Consider the following 16,415-nt stretch of genomic DNA (forward strand, 5'->3'; position numbering starts at 1 on the left):
CTTTTTATATTTCGACCAGAAGCGCTTGTTCTCTATTACAATTTGATCCCTTTTACACTTTGGTAAACAATCCATAGTAATCAGGATGAATGAACACCGACTTCATGTTTTACTCGAATATCTGTTATTGAAAAAGTACATGCAGTGAATTTAAGAATAATTAGGCAACGTCATGATTTATTAAACACATACTCATAAAAACACACTTTATATGATCATTTTGATTTGTTTCATACACATTTTTATGACTCAAAAATATTGTTCTCATTTTTCAAAGTTGAAGAAATTTGTAAATTAAAATAAATAACACATAACAGATAATAGCAATTCCTAATCATTGAACTACACATAGCAATGTATCTATAAGTTACTCAGGATTTAAATAAAAAATTACATTTTATCATATTGTTTATGCGTGTGTCGTGTACAATACATATAAATAAATATATTTATGTACATGTATATTTATATAATACTTTAATATTTACTTGTCTGTGATAGATTTTAGAAGAAAAATATAATTCCTCAATGATCAAAATTCAAGAATTTCAAGAGAGTAAAAGACTACTAGAACAGAGAATTTCTCAGTTGAAAGCATCAGAACATGAATGCCAAAAAGAGAGGGCTAGAATTCAGTCACAACTAGAAGAATCCAAGCAGATGGAAAAAGATGCTCAGATTTTAGTGCAATCTCTTTTAAAAGTGGTAAATAAATATTAATAGTTTACATGAGATATCATGTACATGATTAAATATCACTAAAATGATGAGGGGTAGTTGTACAGTTGGCTCTTTATTTAACAACTTTCAAGGGACCACAAAAATTTGTTCTAAAGTGAATGCGTCCTTAAATAGAATGCTTTTAAAACTACAGAGGAGCATACAGGACCATAAGAAGCTGTCTTTAAATAGAGAAAGTCGTTAAATAGACCATCGCTAAACACAGAACCAATTGTATTTCCCGTGAAAAAAGCACTGAATTTTTTAAAAAGTGGTTTTTACTTCTGACCCAATCTTTCAGGCTCCCTGGTCAAGAATTTTTTAAAATTTAAGTCAATATTGTATGCATCCATGAGATTCTCTAATTACATATTTTTCATTTTTGAACTCTTCATATGTATATGAATGCATTTGAAAAATTGACTCAACACAAAGGACCAAGTTTTGTTCTCTTTCTACATCTTTTCATCTTTTAGATCAGTGATTCTCGATCACTGGTCCTGCATACTGGCACCAGTCCACGGTAGGAAATACCTGGTCCTTAGAGATTCTTACCTGCATTCAGGAGCGTGCACAGTGGGCCCTGTCAACTTTTCCAGGCTATCTTCCATTTGTTTACCCCTATATTTCACCCCTAGTTTTGAAAATATTGGGCACCCTTCAGGCTCAGGCCCAGTCCAACAGGTGTCCCTTCTCCCCCCCACCCCCCACCCCTTGCATGTGTTAAAACAATGAATAAATAAACAAAATTATGAATTAATAAAATACAAACTGGAATAAAAGCTAGTAAATAATAAATAAAATTGAAGCATTTTATAAAATTTTTTGATGTGAATTTTGTGAATACTTTTCATAATTGAATTTTTTCTCAAAGGTTCAACTGCATGCTTATAATGATCACAAAATAGTTATGCAGTAAAACCTGTCTACAACGATACAGTTGGGACCTAAAAAAATATCGTTATAGACAGGTTATCGTGATAGACAGATCGATTATTCATGCTGAAAATTTTCTGGGACCAAGACAAATATCGTTATAGACAGATTTATTGTTATAGACAATATTGTTATACACAGGTTTCACTGTATTTACATTCAAATTTAGTTGTAAGTCAATTGCAGTAAAAAATTGACAATTAACTTGCATAATCATTTTTTTTTTTAATTCAGTCATTTTAATAAGCAATAATTTATTGCCCTCAAACCAGGGCTAAGGATGAACTACATGTTATAACCAGGCTGTTGTTATATTGCATCCAGTTTTTTAATGTTTTTCACTTTAACTTTTCATGTGAAAAAAGAAAAAAAACCTACCAGTCTGTGAAGTCTTTTGAGATTCTTATCGGTCAGTGCTTCAAAAAAGGTTGAGAAACTGCTTTAGATTGACAAGGATCACTAAGGTGGTTCAAAAAAAATTTTTTAGCTAGAGTTCAGGACACCCACTATTTTTTTTTAGACTTACCAATATCATTATGCTGTAAAAGTTTTAGCTTCTTACTCACATCTTAAGAGGGTGCTCAATGACCCCTTAATTTCACATTAGCTGCAGCATAGAAAATGTCACAAATTTAGAAACATTTGATTTCCGTAGCTGTTTTTTTTTTTTTTTTGTAAATAATGATTTTATTGCAATGTAACTGCATATTACTCGTGTGTATTATAATATGTAGCATTTTTTTTTTTTTCAGTTCAATGTCTTTTTTTAACCCCCATCCTCATACTTATGATGTTTGGGGAAGGGTTTTGAACACCCTCTTTCAGTTAAAATAGGAAACTAAAATCCTCTTAGTACATTACTATCCACAAGTCTAAAAATATTGAGGGGTGTCCTGTTATCTGGTAGAAGCTTTTTTTTTTTTTACGTGTATTTTTGAACCACCCTAAGGATCACATGACCAAAAAGTACAGAAAACCTTCTTCGATGTTGGAATTAGCTGTCAGGATCTTGTTGAAAGTGAGGTCATTTGGCTTCTTTTTTGCTGATAATATGCTACACTTGAGCAGTGAGCACCCTTCTTTTGACTTTAAAATCGACTTCATAGAGAGTAGGATTATTTGAATTATTATTTAAGAAGTAAGCAAACCCTTAATAGAAAGTGGTTTAGTGTGAAAAAAAGTGAATTAACTTTTTATATGATTATAACCCTGTGTTAGTCAAAAATTCAAAGTTACATTAATTGGATGTTTGAGTTTTGAGTAAATTTGTAATTTTATTATTTCTTCATTTTTAATTTTGTATTTTGAAGCTATTCTGGCCAAGACATCTCTCTACCGATGAAACGAGTCTATATACCTAATTTCAACTTTCTTACCATTCTTGAGTTATCAGGGGTCTGGCCAGAGTATATTTGGGTCCGTTAGCGGACCCTTCACAAAATCCCAATCAACCAAAACGGACCTTTCACAAAATCACGATCAACCAAAACGGACCTTTCACAAAATCCCGATCAACCAAAACGGACCCTTCACAAAATTCTGATAAACAAGATCGGATCTTTCACAAATTGTTTATTGAAAGAGCAAATGTGAAAGCAAAGTAACGCATATTTCTGTGTATAAACTGATAATTTTTGGAACCTTTTCTGAAGTCAAATTAGAGGGATCAGCTGATACAAAATCGTCTAATTTTGCAAAAGAAAAAAAAAACGGCACTCTTGTGATGCTCCTGCAAACGATAAATAATTGCTACTGCCAAATAAATATAATGCTTGTTGTTTGTTTTATCACAGCTAATTAGCAGCGGTGTAGTTGTAAACTTTTCTGAAAAGGCGTTGGTAAGCACTTTTCTCCCGCTCATGATTTAATGAACAATAATAATATATATCTGCGAAATGAACTTAAAACTGCAAAAGGAGAGTAAGGGTAGGGGGAAAATATGATCACTTCAGATATGGTTACCAACTTCAAAATTATCACCACTTAGAGTCTGGCATTGAACCTTTATAATGACTTGATTAGAAAAAATTCTCCTCATTTTATCAGCTTGTCAATATTTGCGTTTTTAAGGTGCGGGTGCAGTGCGATGTTTAACTGTTATTTTGGGAGAAAATTATATGCGTTTTGATTTTTCGATGCTAACAAAGATGATTAACTTTAAATAAACTCTTTTAATTACCGTTTTTTTTTTTTTTTTTTTTTTTGTTCTTTAGATGTCTACACTTTGAAAAATGCAATCTTTTAACATCCGATATGAGAATTATATTTTGTTCTTTTTTCAAGCTAACTTCACTTTATTAGGATGCAAATAAGTCTTTTTATTTTTGTTAGAACTCTCATTTCAAGTTTCTAAAGCAAAATTCAATTTTCTTTTATGAAGATAGATATAGATGGTTTAATTTTTACTTTCGTCTATATCTAATATATAGAAGAAAGTATTGGATTCGTGCAAATTTTCAAATTCCGAATTTTGACGGATTCGAACATTTTGAGGTGTGCTGAGTCCATTTCGACTATTTTTGGAAAATGTCTGTCTGTTTGTGTGTGTGTGTGTGTGTATGTGTGTCACGTCTGTGTGTGACCAGTTTTTTGTGGCCCCTCTACAGCAAAAACTACCGCATGAAATCGAACGAAATTTGGTACACATATGTGCCCCTATGTGAACTTGTGCCCATTGGTTTTTGGCGCGAATTCCTCCAAGGGGGGTGGAGCAATGGGACGTTTTTTGAGTTACGCGTGCTTGCTATTCCTCAGCAAGTAACTAGCGGAATCAAACAAAATTTGGTCCATATGTTGCCCCTAACAGGAGCAGGTGCTGATTCAATTTTGGTGTCAATAGCTCAAACGGGGGTTGAGTTATAGAACTTTTTTGTTGTCAATTGTGACAGCTGTATCTCAAGAAATAACGAACGGAATCAAACAAAAAATTTTTGACAAGTAGCCCTTAGTGGGTATAAGAGCTGATTTTATTTTGGAGTCAACAGCTAAAAAGGGGGTAGTGCAATCGCCCATTCTTTTTTTCCATTGTGAGTGCCCTATCTCAAGAAGTAATGCTACGTTCTGGTTGAAATTTGGAATATATGTGAATCCATACGTAAACAGGCTTTGGTTCAATTTTGACTCCAATCACTCCAAGAGGTGTTGATTTTTTTTTTTTTTTTTTGCGAATAAAAAATAGTTTTATTAATGCAACAATAAGAAAGATAAATCGTAATAGATTGCCGTCTGCGTATTTCTCGTGATTTTAATTGTATGGAAATGATCGGAAATATTATCTCAATGATTTAAAATTTTTAACTGTTGTCATCTTATGTTTGTTAACAAATAAAACATTTGTAATTAATTCAAGCAAGGCTTTTAAAATAACTTTCAATTTTCGCTCTTTGCTTTGCTTTTGCAATAATTCAGACATTGGGATGGTCGTCAAGTTTTTGCATGTGTAATTTTGTTTTTGTTGGGAATATTGCTTCCTCGTCAAGCATGGGGAGGGATCAGAATATATATATATATATATATATATATATATATATATATATATATATATATATATATATATATATATATATATATATATATAAGAAAGTTTCGTAATGGCCACAACATACTAGTTTTTTTTTTTGCTTCGACTGTGTCCACAGATATTAAGGAAATGTTTATCATAGGACTCTAAAATGCAATTTTAAAATAATTTTATCAAAAATATTTCTCTTACAAGCCGTTTTTTATACATTTGATGCCTTCACTTTGAGAAATGCGATCTCTTTGCATCCGCTATGGGAATCCGATTTTTTGAATTTTTGATGTTTATTACGCTTTGTTAAGAGGTAAACAATTAAAATATCTTTTTATTTTTGTTAAAATCACGGAATTTATAAGTTTTAAACGAAATTCTGTGCTTTTTAAGTCTTGTCTCTTGGGTCAAAAAGTTAAAAATGCTGAACCCTTGTCTGAATTTTATTTTATTTATTTTTTTTTGTAACAAATATTTTAAATACTGTACAGAAATGTTTCTAGTATAATTTAACATAATGTAGAATGGTAGATAAATGTTGATACTTGAGAGAGCGATGCCCCTCCCCCTCACTAAATGTCCAGAACGATATAAAAAACACTCCAGAATGATATTCTCGACATAGAGGAAAACACTTAAACTTTAATTGATGTAGTTTGTGCCATCTCTAAATTCTAAAATTTCGTTTTAAACATTTTTTTTTTGCGAAATAATTTGATTTTTTACAAAATTAATTCATTTTTCACAAAATTATTTGATTTTTCACAAAAAACGGACACTGTGAAAAATCCTGGACAGACCCCTGGTTATGCGACATACATACCCACATCCACACACACATACATACTTACGTCACGAGAAAATTCATTGTAATTAACTCCTGAATCATCATTATGGATATTTCGCGTGTCTATACGTTCTTAGGCACTTATCCACATGTGGTCGAGTTGAAAAAAAAACTCAATATTCATTCGGGGGTGAGTAAAATGGAAATAAAGGTCAATTTTTGAGAGAATTTTTTCGCGAATTCAATACTTCCTTTTTTGTAAAAGGAAGTAAAAATGATTATTATTTTTTTAATTCTTAAATATTTTTAATGAGGTACTTAAAAAATACAGTCACTGCCGCTTATAGGAGTCACATTTGTTATAAACAGTTTTAATCCCATAAAGCGGCTGATTCAATAAGGCGGCTATTTCAATACAGCTGGATTTTATTCTGTTTTTGACAATTTGATTCTTTTAAGCGGTTGATCAAATTAACCACTGATTCAATTAACCGGCATACACTGTACTTAAAAAGTTTTGTGATCAAAAAACGGGAACCCAGTCAATTATCTAATACTAGGATGTCTAATATTTTAAGTTGCTTATTATTTTCACATATGTTCTTTGCTGAAAAACTTGTATCCTTTTCTCTTTTCAGGCAGAAAATGTTGTAAATGAAAGGGATATTTTATTGAATAAGGTAAGTTAAATGCTACTTTTTTGAAATACAGTATAACTTTGATTTAACAATACCCGATATGACAATTTCCTCAATTTAATGATATATTTCACTGGTCTGGATTTGAATGCATTGAATGTCTCTCCTCCTCGATTTAACCATCCTCTTGATTTAACAATAACTCTTTCTAGTCCCTTGATAATCGTTAAATCGAAGTTATACTGTAGTTAACTCTTAGGAATTTAATGTTAAAAAAATGCAAAATAAAAATAAATTATTCAGTATTCAAAAAAAAAAAAAAAATTGTTTGGGAGAAGTAAATGGTCAAATTTAATTGCAAAATATTTAACTAGAAACTACTATACTTTACATATCAGTATGTATCGTTTTGTTTTTTATTTCCCTACTCTCTCAATTTCTTTATTCAGACTAATATATTAGCAGTTTGAAAAATACATGAAAACTATTACATGCACAACTTTGTGGCAAACATAAAAAAAACCAAACCCAAACCCTGTGGCACTACAGCCCGTGACTGCCATGGCCTACTGTGCCCTACTTAGTTTTCCTGACCAGGGACTCTAGGGTGCAAAGCAGATGTTCTGGTTCTACAGTGGTGGTAAAAAAAATTGCATCACCTGCGAAATTCAAGTATTTTTAGCATTTATAAGTAATTATGAAATATTTAACGGTTCTTGCATCATATAACACGAATTGGCATCGGTACAAGACACAAGCTATTGAGTAAGATTGCATCATCCTTCTAACTGTATAAAAGAAATCCAGTTGAATGTTCGACGCATTCATTTACGATCTGGACTTATGAGTTGCAGTATGTCGAATACATTCAACTGATACCACAAAGGAAGAGTGTTGCCATTGCATTGGACAAGGAAGGATTGCCGTCAGGTTCCATAACAAAAGGGATAAACTGTTAGCAATCGACTGTTGTTTGACTACTGAATAAGCTAAAGAGCACCGGAAGCACATCAGAGAGAGACTTGGTCGTAACTGTGGTCCAAAGTTAGGACTTATTCCCCCCCCCCCCCCCCCTTTCCCTCTAAACCCGACGCACAAACTGCTGGGACTTTTTACCCCTCATTGCTGGTAGGGTAAGAAGTAATTTGCAACAGGTTTAAACTTTCTTTTTTTTGGATATTTGGATTTGGCCATTTTTTGGACTAATTTTACTGTACTATTAAAACAGCATGGGAAAACGAATCAGGTGTTCACACATCCACCTCAACTGTACGAAAACGACTGTGTGGTGCAGGTTTGGTGGCACCTCGACCACGAAAAAAGCCATTGTTGACAAAAAAAATGAGGAAACTGTCTATACTGGGCAAAAGCTCACCAAGGGTGGACTGTCAATCAATAGAAATCAGTTGAGTTTTTGGATGAGTCCGAATTCAATCTGCATGGGTCCAGCAGACAGCACACAGGTTAGACGCCTGCAAAGGAGAGGAATATCATCTCGCCTGCATTCACACACAGTCAAGCATCCCGTATCCCAGATGATTTGGGGATGTATTTCTGATCAAGGAATAGGTGAGCTTCACTTTGTGCAAGAAACAGTAAACGCTCAGGTGTATATTGGCATTTTGGAGGAGAAATTGCTTCCTACTATCCGGGATCACTTTACTTCAGTTCCAAACGTTATTTTCCAGGATGATTCTGCTCCATGCCATAATGCAAAACTGGTAAGTAACAATTTAAAAAACTTGATCCTGCCATTAAACTTAAATTGACATGAGGTTAAGTATTTTTTGAGCAATCACGATTGCTTATTGTTCTCACTTGACAGTCCTTGATGTTCCGGTTCCTTTTTCAGCTTGGACCAGGCCTGCAGCACCACCGTCCACTGGCGGCGGCGCAGCTGGTCCTGAGCACTGTCCCCCGGAATCCACTTTTGCTGGGCGGTGGCGTCCATGTCCTACACACGCATGCGCATACACAGTCGCCTTTACACACATACGCACGCCTATGTGCACACACGTAAGCCTACACACACAACTATATACACGTAAGCACCCAGGGGGAGGGACATGCTTGGGCGAGGGAGCCATTTCTAGAAACAATAACTCTAACCAGTAGAGTCTTGTCGCAACTCGTGATTGCGAAAAACATGATTTGAATTCAAAGTTTCGGAATTCAAATTAGAGTTAATTTTTTTTTCTCTAAATTCACACGCAGGTTCAGAAATGGAAAAATGAGCATGGGGTCAGCAGTTTGTCTTGGCCTGGAAACAGCCCCGATCTAAATTGGATGGAAAATTGTTGGAATAGAATGGGTGTAGAAGTGATGAAACATAAGCCAACATCACTTGCAAGAATCTGGGAATCAATAATTCCTGTCTGGCACCATGAACTCAGTAAAGAATACATTCAATCACGTATCTGTTCAATGCCCCGTAGATGTCAAGCTGTCATTAAAGCTAGAGGCAGACCAACAAAATATTAGGTTATATTTTATGATGTTCAAACATTTCCATGTTACTTTTGTTTATTTTTGAGCTGAAAGAGTGCTACAATTAAAACCTCAACTTACTTTTCGTAGTCCACTTGGCAACGTGGGTGCACTTCACATTGTACTTGTTACAGTTTTGGCCATGCATTTCCATGAATTAAGTAAACAATTATCGGATTGTTGAGTGTTTATTCCATAAGTTTTGCAGAATTTCACATACATTCATCATTAATCGGTCGATCAAAACTTCTCACATATCCCATTGTTGTGAAAATGCAAGGGTGATGCAATTTTTTTACCAGCACTGTAGTACACAAGCCAGGTCAAAAAACGGGGGGTAAATTTGACCCACCGGGAATCTTGTTGTAAACCGTAGTGTAGCTCATAAAAAAGAGTTCAAGCACCATGCCGTACATTTTGGGTGGTACATATGACTACACTGATAGCAGGAAGCTACACATCGGGAAAGGGTATTTTAGGATAAAAAGTTTTGTACAGCATATAGTTAGTTTCAAAGATGATCAATCAAAAGTCATTTTTAACTTTTTGCCGTACAAAAAAAGGGTAGGAAAGGCTAAAAAGTTTTGGTTTTCCAATTATTTTATGGCACTTTTTCAGTGATTTCACCCTGTACCGCATTATAATATTTTTTTCTTCTTTTTAAGTATAATTTCATTTATTTTCAGTGCCGTACTAATTTATTGATACAGGGGTGAAAATATGGGGTTGCCAACCCCTCCTTTCAGGCTGAAGGTTGCAGGTCATTTGATCCATCATAATTCTTTAAGATTCTAAAACTTCTAAAAATAACAATATGATTTGATATAATGCCGTACATTTTGGGTGATACATGTGACGACACCGGAAGCAAGAAGTGACGCATCTGGAAAGGGTATTTTAGGGTAAAAAGATTTTGTAAGGCATATAGTTAATTATAGTAGACCCTCGTTTTATGCGGGGGTTACGTTCCACAAAAATGCAGCGTAAATCGAAACTGCATAATTTGAGACTAATAGTAATGTTAAAATAGGGGTTAGGTTCCGTACATAAAAAAATTCTTCATTCTAGTGATGGCCAATTGTCTAATGAGTTTAATGTGCACTATATCGATTTTTATGTACAACATGCGTAAAGAAAACCTAAATACCTCTGGCCATGATACTTTTGGCAATCATTAAGAATTTTTCTCTGTAATTCTTTGCAGGGCATTAACGCATCCAGGATCACTTGCATCATTTCCATGATAAAATCTTCCCTCACTAACAAATCAAAAAGATCATTTCTAGTATCTAGGAATGGTTCAAAATTGTCAATGTGAACGTTTTTGATTGTGTGCCACAGGTGTCGGTATCCTCGTTGGTTTTGGAATCTTTTGTCACTCCTAAAAGCTCTTCTTCCAGTGAGTTCTGAATGGTGTGAGTTTAATATCTTTACTTCTGGAAAGAGCTCTTTAACCAATCGCATAAAATGTCTCCAGTGGCCCAAGCTCGATTATTAGCACGCCAAAACGCAGTTTATTACATATAATCTGCAATATTTAGGAGTTTGGATTTTGAAAGAGGGGAAAATTTTATCTGTTTGCATTGCCGCATTCACGTAAAACTGAAACTCATCTGCGTAAAATAAGATAAAAATGTCAAATCTTAAACCGCGTAAAATAAACCTGCGTAAAACGAGGTCTACTGTATAAAGATAATCAATTAAAAGTAATTTTAACTTTTTGCCGTAAAAAAAAAGGGTCAGGAAAGGCACAAAATTTTTGGTTTTCTAATTATTTTACGGACTTTTTCGGTGATTTTACCATGTACGGCATGAGCATATTTCCTTTCCTTTTCGTATATGCTTTCTTTTTTTTTCAATGCCGTACCAATTTATTGGTACGGAGGTGAAAATATGAGGGTATCAACCCCTCCATTCAGGCTGAGGGTTGCTGATCATTTGATCCATCATATTTTTTTAAGATTCTAAAATATGATTTGATATAATGCCGTAAATTATTAACGGAATAAATGACCAAAAAAAAAATATAAATTACTCTCGAGGATGGGGAAATACGGTCAAATATTTTTGAATGGCAAATATATTTTTTTTATTCGTGATAATAAAATTCAATAAAAAACAAATGCCACCTGAAAAAAAAGTACCTACTCAGTAAAAACATTACTTTTGACCTTTTTTATTAATCATATAAATCAATCACTTAATAGAATACTGCAGATAAGTTGATTCAGTACGGTGTTTGCAAAATTCAATTCAAATGCTTGCATTATTTAATTTTTTTGTCATGTCGTATATACGAGTATTTACAGGGACAATATTGCGAATAATGCCTTACATCAGTATTTTTATTCAAAATTTATTGAAGGATATGAAACTGTTTTTGAATGAAATTGTCTTTTTCTTATATTAATAAAAGTATAGTGTTTTAAAAATGCATAAATTGTTGGTATAATAATTATATATTTTACACCTAAAAGGACGAACAGCGGTGTATTTATTTCAATTCTCATATTGCATGACACAGATTATTACATTGAAATTAAAATCCAGTAAGTATACGAATCATAACAATAATTATTTACATTTAGAATATTTATTTAAAATTTAATTGAATAAATTGAAAATTTTGAATCTATACATATAATGAAATAAAAAGTTTGTGTGTGTCTGTATGTATTTATTGCGCACATCCAGGGAAAACTGTAAGGCCTAGAAAGATAACATTTGGTACATAGGGAAAACGGCAAGGCCTAGGAAAATAACATTTGGTACACAGAAGAAACTTTTGCCGTAAATGTGCACTTTGGAGCCTGATTTTTGCTAATTTATTTGAAAAAGATGTTATTTATGGTTTTGTGTGATTTTTGACAAATTTTAGCATTTTTTACGTCATCGACCGAGGGCTAATTGAGTCACAGAAATATTTTTCATATCCGAGTGTTTAAAATTAAATTTTAATATTTTTGAAAAATACCTTTATTTTGGACATTTTTCGGCCTGTAACGTTTCCTAAAACCATCCTATAAGAAGTATGAAAATTTCTGTTTTAAAACTTAAGTGCCTTATAGTACAAAAGATTTCGCCCTCTTCAGAAAAAAAAACCCTCCAAAATATGCAACTGTTTTTTTCCTCATGATTTACGCTTGGTCGGGAGAAAAAGAAAACGATCTTCGCGACTTCTAGCCGTGACGTCTTAGCATCGGTTGGATTTTGAATTGAATATTGCAATTTACACTGAAGTCCCACGTAAAATGTACGGCATTCGACTTTTTCATAAGAACTACATACTGTTAATAAAATAATGTTAATGCCATACAGAAATTTATGACAAAAAAATACCCATAAAAAATCATTGAAAACACATCGGCTACGATTAAAACTTTACTAAAAAATGTACAGCATTATTATTATTTTCCTTTTTAACCTCAGGTAAGCTCAAAAACAGTATAATATTATCAATTTACTCCTTCAGTCAACCACACTGAGTTTAATTTTTTTATCAATTTAACCTAATTGTTTAAAATTAATTATTTTATTGTTGTATCACTCATTTTAAACGGCAATTGTAGAGAAAAGTAATATATTCCAGCCTGTATTCAAAAAAACTAATTGTTATTCTGAAGTTAACATTTTTTTAAAAACATTATCATGGACCATAATTTTTAGATGGCATTATTTTTAAAATTTATTTTTAATATTTAAGAATATTTCTCAACTAATGCCGTACATTTTCAAATGACCTGCAACCCTCGTTCTGAAAGGAGGGGTTGACACACCCATATATTCACCCCCGTACCAATAATTTGGTATGGCATTGAAAAAAAAAATGAAATTATATATAAAAAGAAAAGAAAATATGCTAATGTGGTAAAATCACTGAAAAAGTCCGTAAAATAATTAGAAAACCAAAACTATTGGACCTCTCCTGACTCACTTTTTTTGTACGGCAAAAAGTTTTAAAAAATGACTTTTAATTGATTTCCTTTAAAATTAACTATATGCCATAAAAAATCTTTTTATTCTAAAACACCCTCTTCCGATGTGTAACTTCCTGCTACCAGTGTAGTCACCACCCAAAATGTATGGATGGTGCTTGAACTGTTTTTTACCAGCTATACTGTGGCTTACAATAAGATCCCCGGGGGGTCAAATGACCCCCCCATTTTTCGACCGGGCTTGCGTACTATTAAGTGGTCAGCCTAAAGCGGAACCCCCAGTGTTTGTTTCCCAAGTATGCTTGGTACTCATTTTATCGACCCGCTGAAGGGATAAACAGCTGAGTCAACCATGCCCAACCTGGGAATAGAACCCGAGACTGCAGCGCAGTAGGGCAAAGTGGGCTTCTGTGGCATACATATTCAGTACAATAATTTCCTCTTTAAATCATTTAAATGATGACGTTTGTTTCATTTTTATAATTTTACTTGATTTACAAGATCTTGGGTTCTATTCATGGTATGAAGCAAAGCGAAACTGACAATAATTACGTTTTTTCATATCTCCTCAGATGCTCAAGCAGTCTTAAGGCTTAGAGATCTATGTTACTGCAATTTTGCATCTGAAACTTGAAACTTTTCTCGTCTTGAATGACTTTCCAAGATGGAAAATATATGTATACTATGTTTTTGCAATTTTTTACTTTGGTGTTCTCAATTTTATCACTTACAGCTTATTTCTTTGGTCATTTTTTTTCTAAAATTTGGATTTTGGAACTTACGAAATGTTTTTATATTCCTTTGATCAGACATCACATTAATTTAAAAATAACTACCTATAATCAGCATAATATAAAAAGATTTAGGTTAAACACAACTGTAACTTAAGTAGCAATAGAAAAGTTAAGAGGCACAAACATTTTTTCAAAGTATACAATAATTTGAATTATCCTGATTCTAATTGGAAAAAATGCTCTACATACATATACAGCATGTCTGTGTTTAACTTGAACAACTAATTTTTTCGCAATCTTTAATTCAAGATGCATACTACCAACTGCAAAATGATCAAAATAAGATGCAGAAATAACATATGAAAATTCTGATGCAAAAGAAGTCATAAAAAATTCATTATGACAGCCCTCAGCATTAAAAACAAAAAGAAAACAAAATGACTTTAGTATGACCAACATTTTAAATATCTAAATAATAAGAATAAAATTTCATTTCACCATTACATATTAAAAAGAAAAGTTTTACACTAAATTCCACTTTAACTTATTGAAAATCAATTTTTAGGCATCCTACCAAGATCATCAGCAGAAAATGATGCAGACTACCATTGTCAACTACAGTCTAAATCTTGGGAGATTAGAAGAACATGTTACAGTGAGTCCTTAGTTATACATTTATAAACTAGCTTAAAAGTATTTATTAATGCTACATTTCTCTTCTACTGTTAAAAGAACAAAATTTCATGTGTGAGGAGTTAATACTGCTTCTGTACAGAACTTAGTTATATACCCTATGTTTTGCTGACTATTTTCTGGTTTGTCATTTATACAAATTTAGTATTTTGATATGATAAATTCACTACAAAGCATAATAGTAAAAACTTGAATGGCTTGCCATATCAATATTGAAAAGAAAAAAAAAGGAGCATCACTAAGTGTTAGTAATATTGCTAGTATTCAGCATTTGGCAATGTTTCTGTTTGTTTTACCACTTTCCAACTAGTTATTTCAACACTTACTCTTCAGTTTGAAGAGTAAATCATTTATCACATTTAAAGGGTGTTTTTTAGAGGTATAGAACTTTAAGTCGGGAACACTGTTTGATCTGTGGGCCATTTTGATTACTGTCACTTGTTTTGTGTTTAGTTTGGTTTGCCATTTCATCATGAATAGACAACAGGACGGTGCAACACACCACACAGCGCGTGTCACAATTGATTTATTGAAAGAAACTTTCAGTAAATGAATAATTTCGCTTAATGGACCCGTGAATTAGCCTGTGAGATCATGCAATTTAACTACGCTGGACTATTTTTTGTGGGGCTGTGTAAAGTCTCAGGTCTACACCGATAAGCCACAGACGATTGACGCCTTGGACAAGAACATTCGCCACATATCACTCACATGCACAGGGGCGCCGACTTGCAAAAATTATTGGGGGGGCCGGACATCACCGGGGGTTTAGGGTGTCATGTAATCCCTCGGAGGTCCCTCACCCCAAAAAGGTCAGATTTTTGTACCTTGAAAATGCCATATTTTCTAGTGGGTGTAATTTTAACAAATAAACAGTATGTGACACGGCGTTTTCGAAGTAAAAGAATCTAAAAATTGGTTTACAAATTTTCTGGTTCTACTGTTAAATCATATCACTTGTCTTAGTAAGAGATTTTTTTGTTCTATTTTATGGGGAGCCGTGCAGTGCGGTAGCTAAGCACTGATATTATAAGGTAGGAAGGACACTTGACTTGAATGGAAAGGCACTCCCAGAGACGCCGACTTTTAAAAAAATGGGGAAGGGGGGAACCGGGGTAAATTTTCTAAATTTGAGATGAAAAATAGTGAGTTTTAAAGTTTTTTTAAAGTATTTTAAAGTCATATAATCAACATTAGAACCCCAAAAACTCGACAAGTCTGACATATTTTTTGGCTTTGAAAAAAAGGAAAAAATAAATACAAACACGCACAGTATTTTCGTAAAAAGGTAATTTAATTTACGCATGTTTTTCTTTAAGACCAGTTTTTTCATTAGTTATACTGGCTAACATATTCAAGTGTAAACGCAGTCTCTCAATGTCTAGGTTATTTTTGAAAACTCAATTGATTTTTCAAAATTTGTTTCACCTCTGTTTAATAAAAGCAAGCACTCTTGTTCAACTGCAATGATCTGTGCGAGTCCAGTTGATGTAAACCGCCCAATAATGCAAGATTGCACCATTTCACAAACCTCAATGTAAAGTGCCTTTGGGATTTTGAAAGCATGCGGTGAGCTGACTTTGTTGTTTTCATACTTTGGTATACGTCGATAACGAGGAAGCGAAGGATCATCATTTTGTGAAGATTTTTCTTTTAAACACAATTCCCAAAAGTACTCAAAACTATCACGCCTCCCATTTAATATACAAATCAAACCCTCATATATTTTTTCCAGATCAGCAGCACTTAGATGAGCTCGCCGCAGCGCTGCCCACCGGCAACAGATTTGACCCGTAAGTTCGCGCACTGGGACAAATTTTAAGTGTGCTTGCAGCACTATAACACCGTCATTATTCACACTAATCCTTTTCAGTTAACCTGCTTACTACCGTAATAATTATTTGTTTTAACTCATTACTGAATGTATTTTACAAGGTAAACTATCTTCAAACAAGGAAAATAAAAGATTAATTT

The 16,415-nt window shown here is 33.3% G+C and overlaps 1 protein-coding gene across 2 annotated transcripts in view; it reads left to right on the forward strand.

The window, feature by feature from the left end:
• Positions 1 to 16,415, forward strand: part of LOC129217217 (centrosomal protein of 89 kDa-like) — a 47,744-nt gene that overhangs the window by 21,939 nt on the left and 9,390 nt on the right. For both annotated transcript variants that reach the window (XM_054851490.1, XM_054851491.1), the window contains 3 exons: positions 502 to 705; positions 6,593 to 6,634; positions 14,314 to 14,403. In XM_054851490.1, the coding sequence (XP_054707465.1) occupies positions 502 to 705; positions 6,593 to 6,634; positions 14,314 to 14,403 (336 nt within the window). The remainder of the gene's footprint in view (positions 1 to 501; positions 706 to 6,592; positions 6,635 to 14,313; positions 14,404 to 16,415) is intronic.

Source organism: Uloborus diversus, chromosome 2, assembly GCF_026930045.1.
Source record: "Uloborus diversus isolate 005 chromosome 2, Udiv.v.3.1, whole genome shotgun sequence".
In the NCBI taxonomy this organism is placed as follows: domain Eukaryota; kingdom Metazoa; phylum Arthropoda; class Arachnida; order Araneae; family Uloboridae; genus Uloborus; species Uloborus diversus.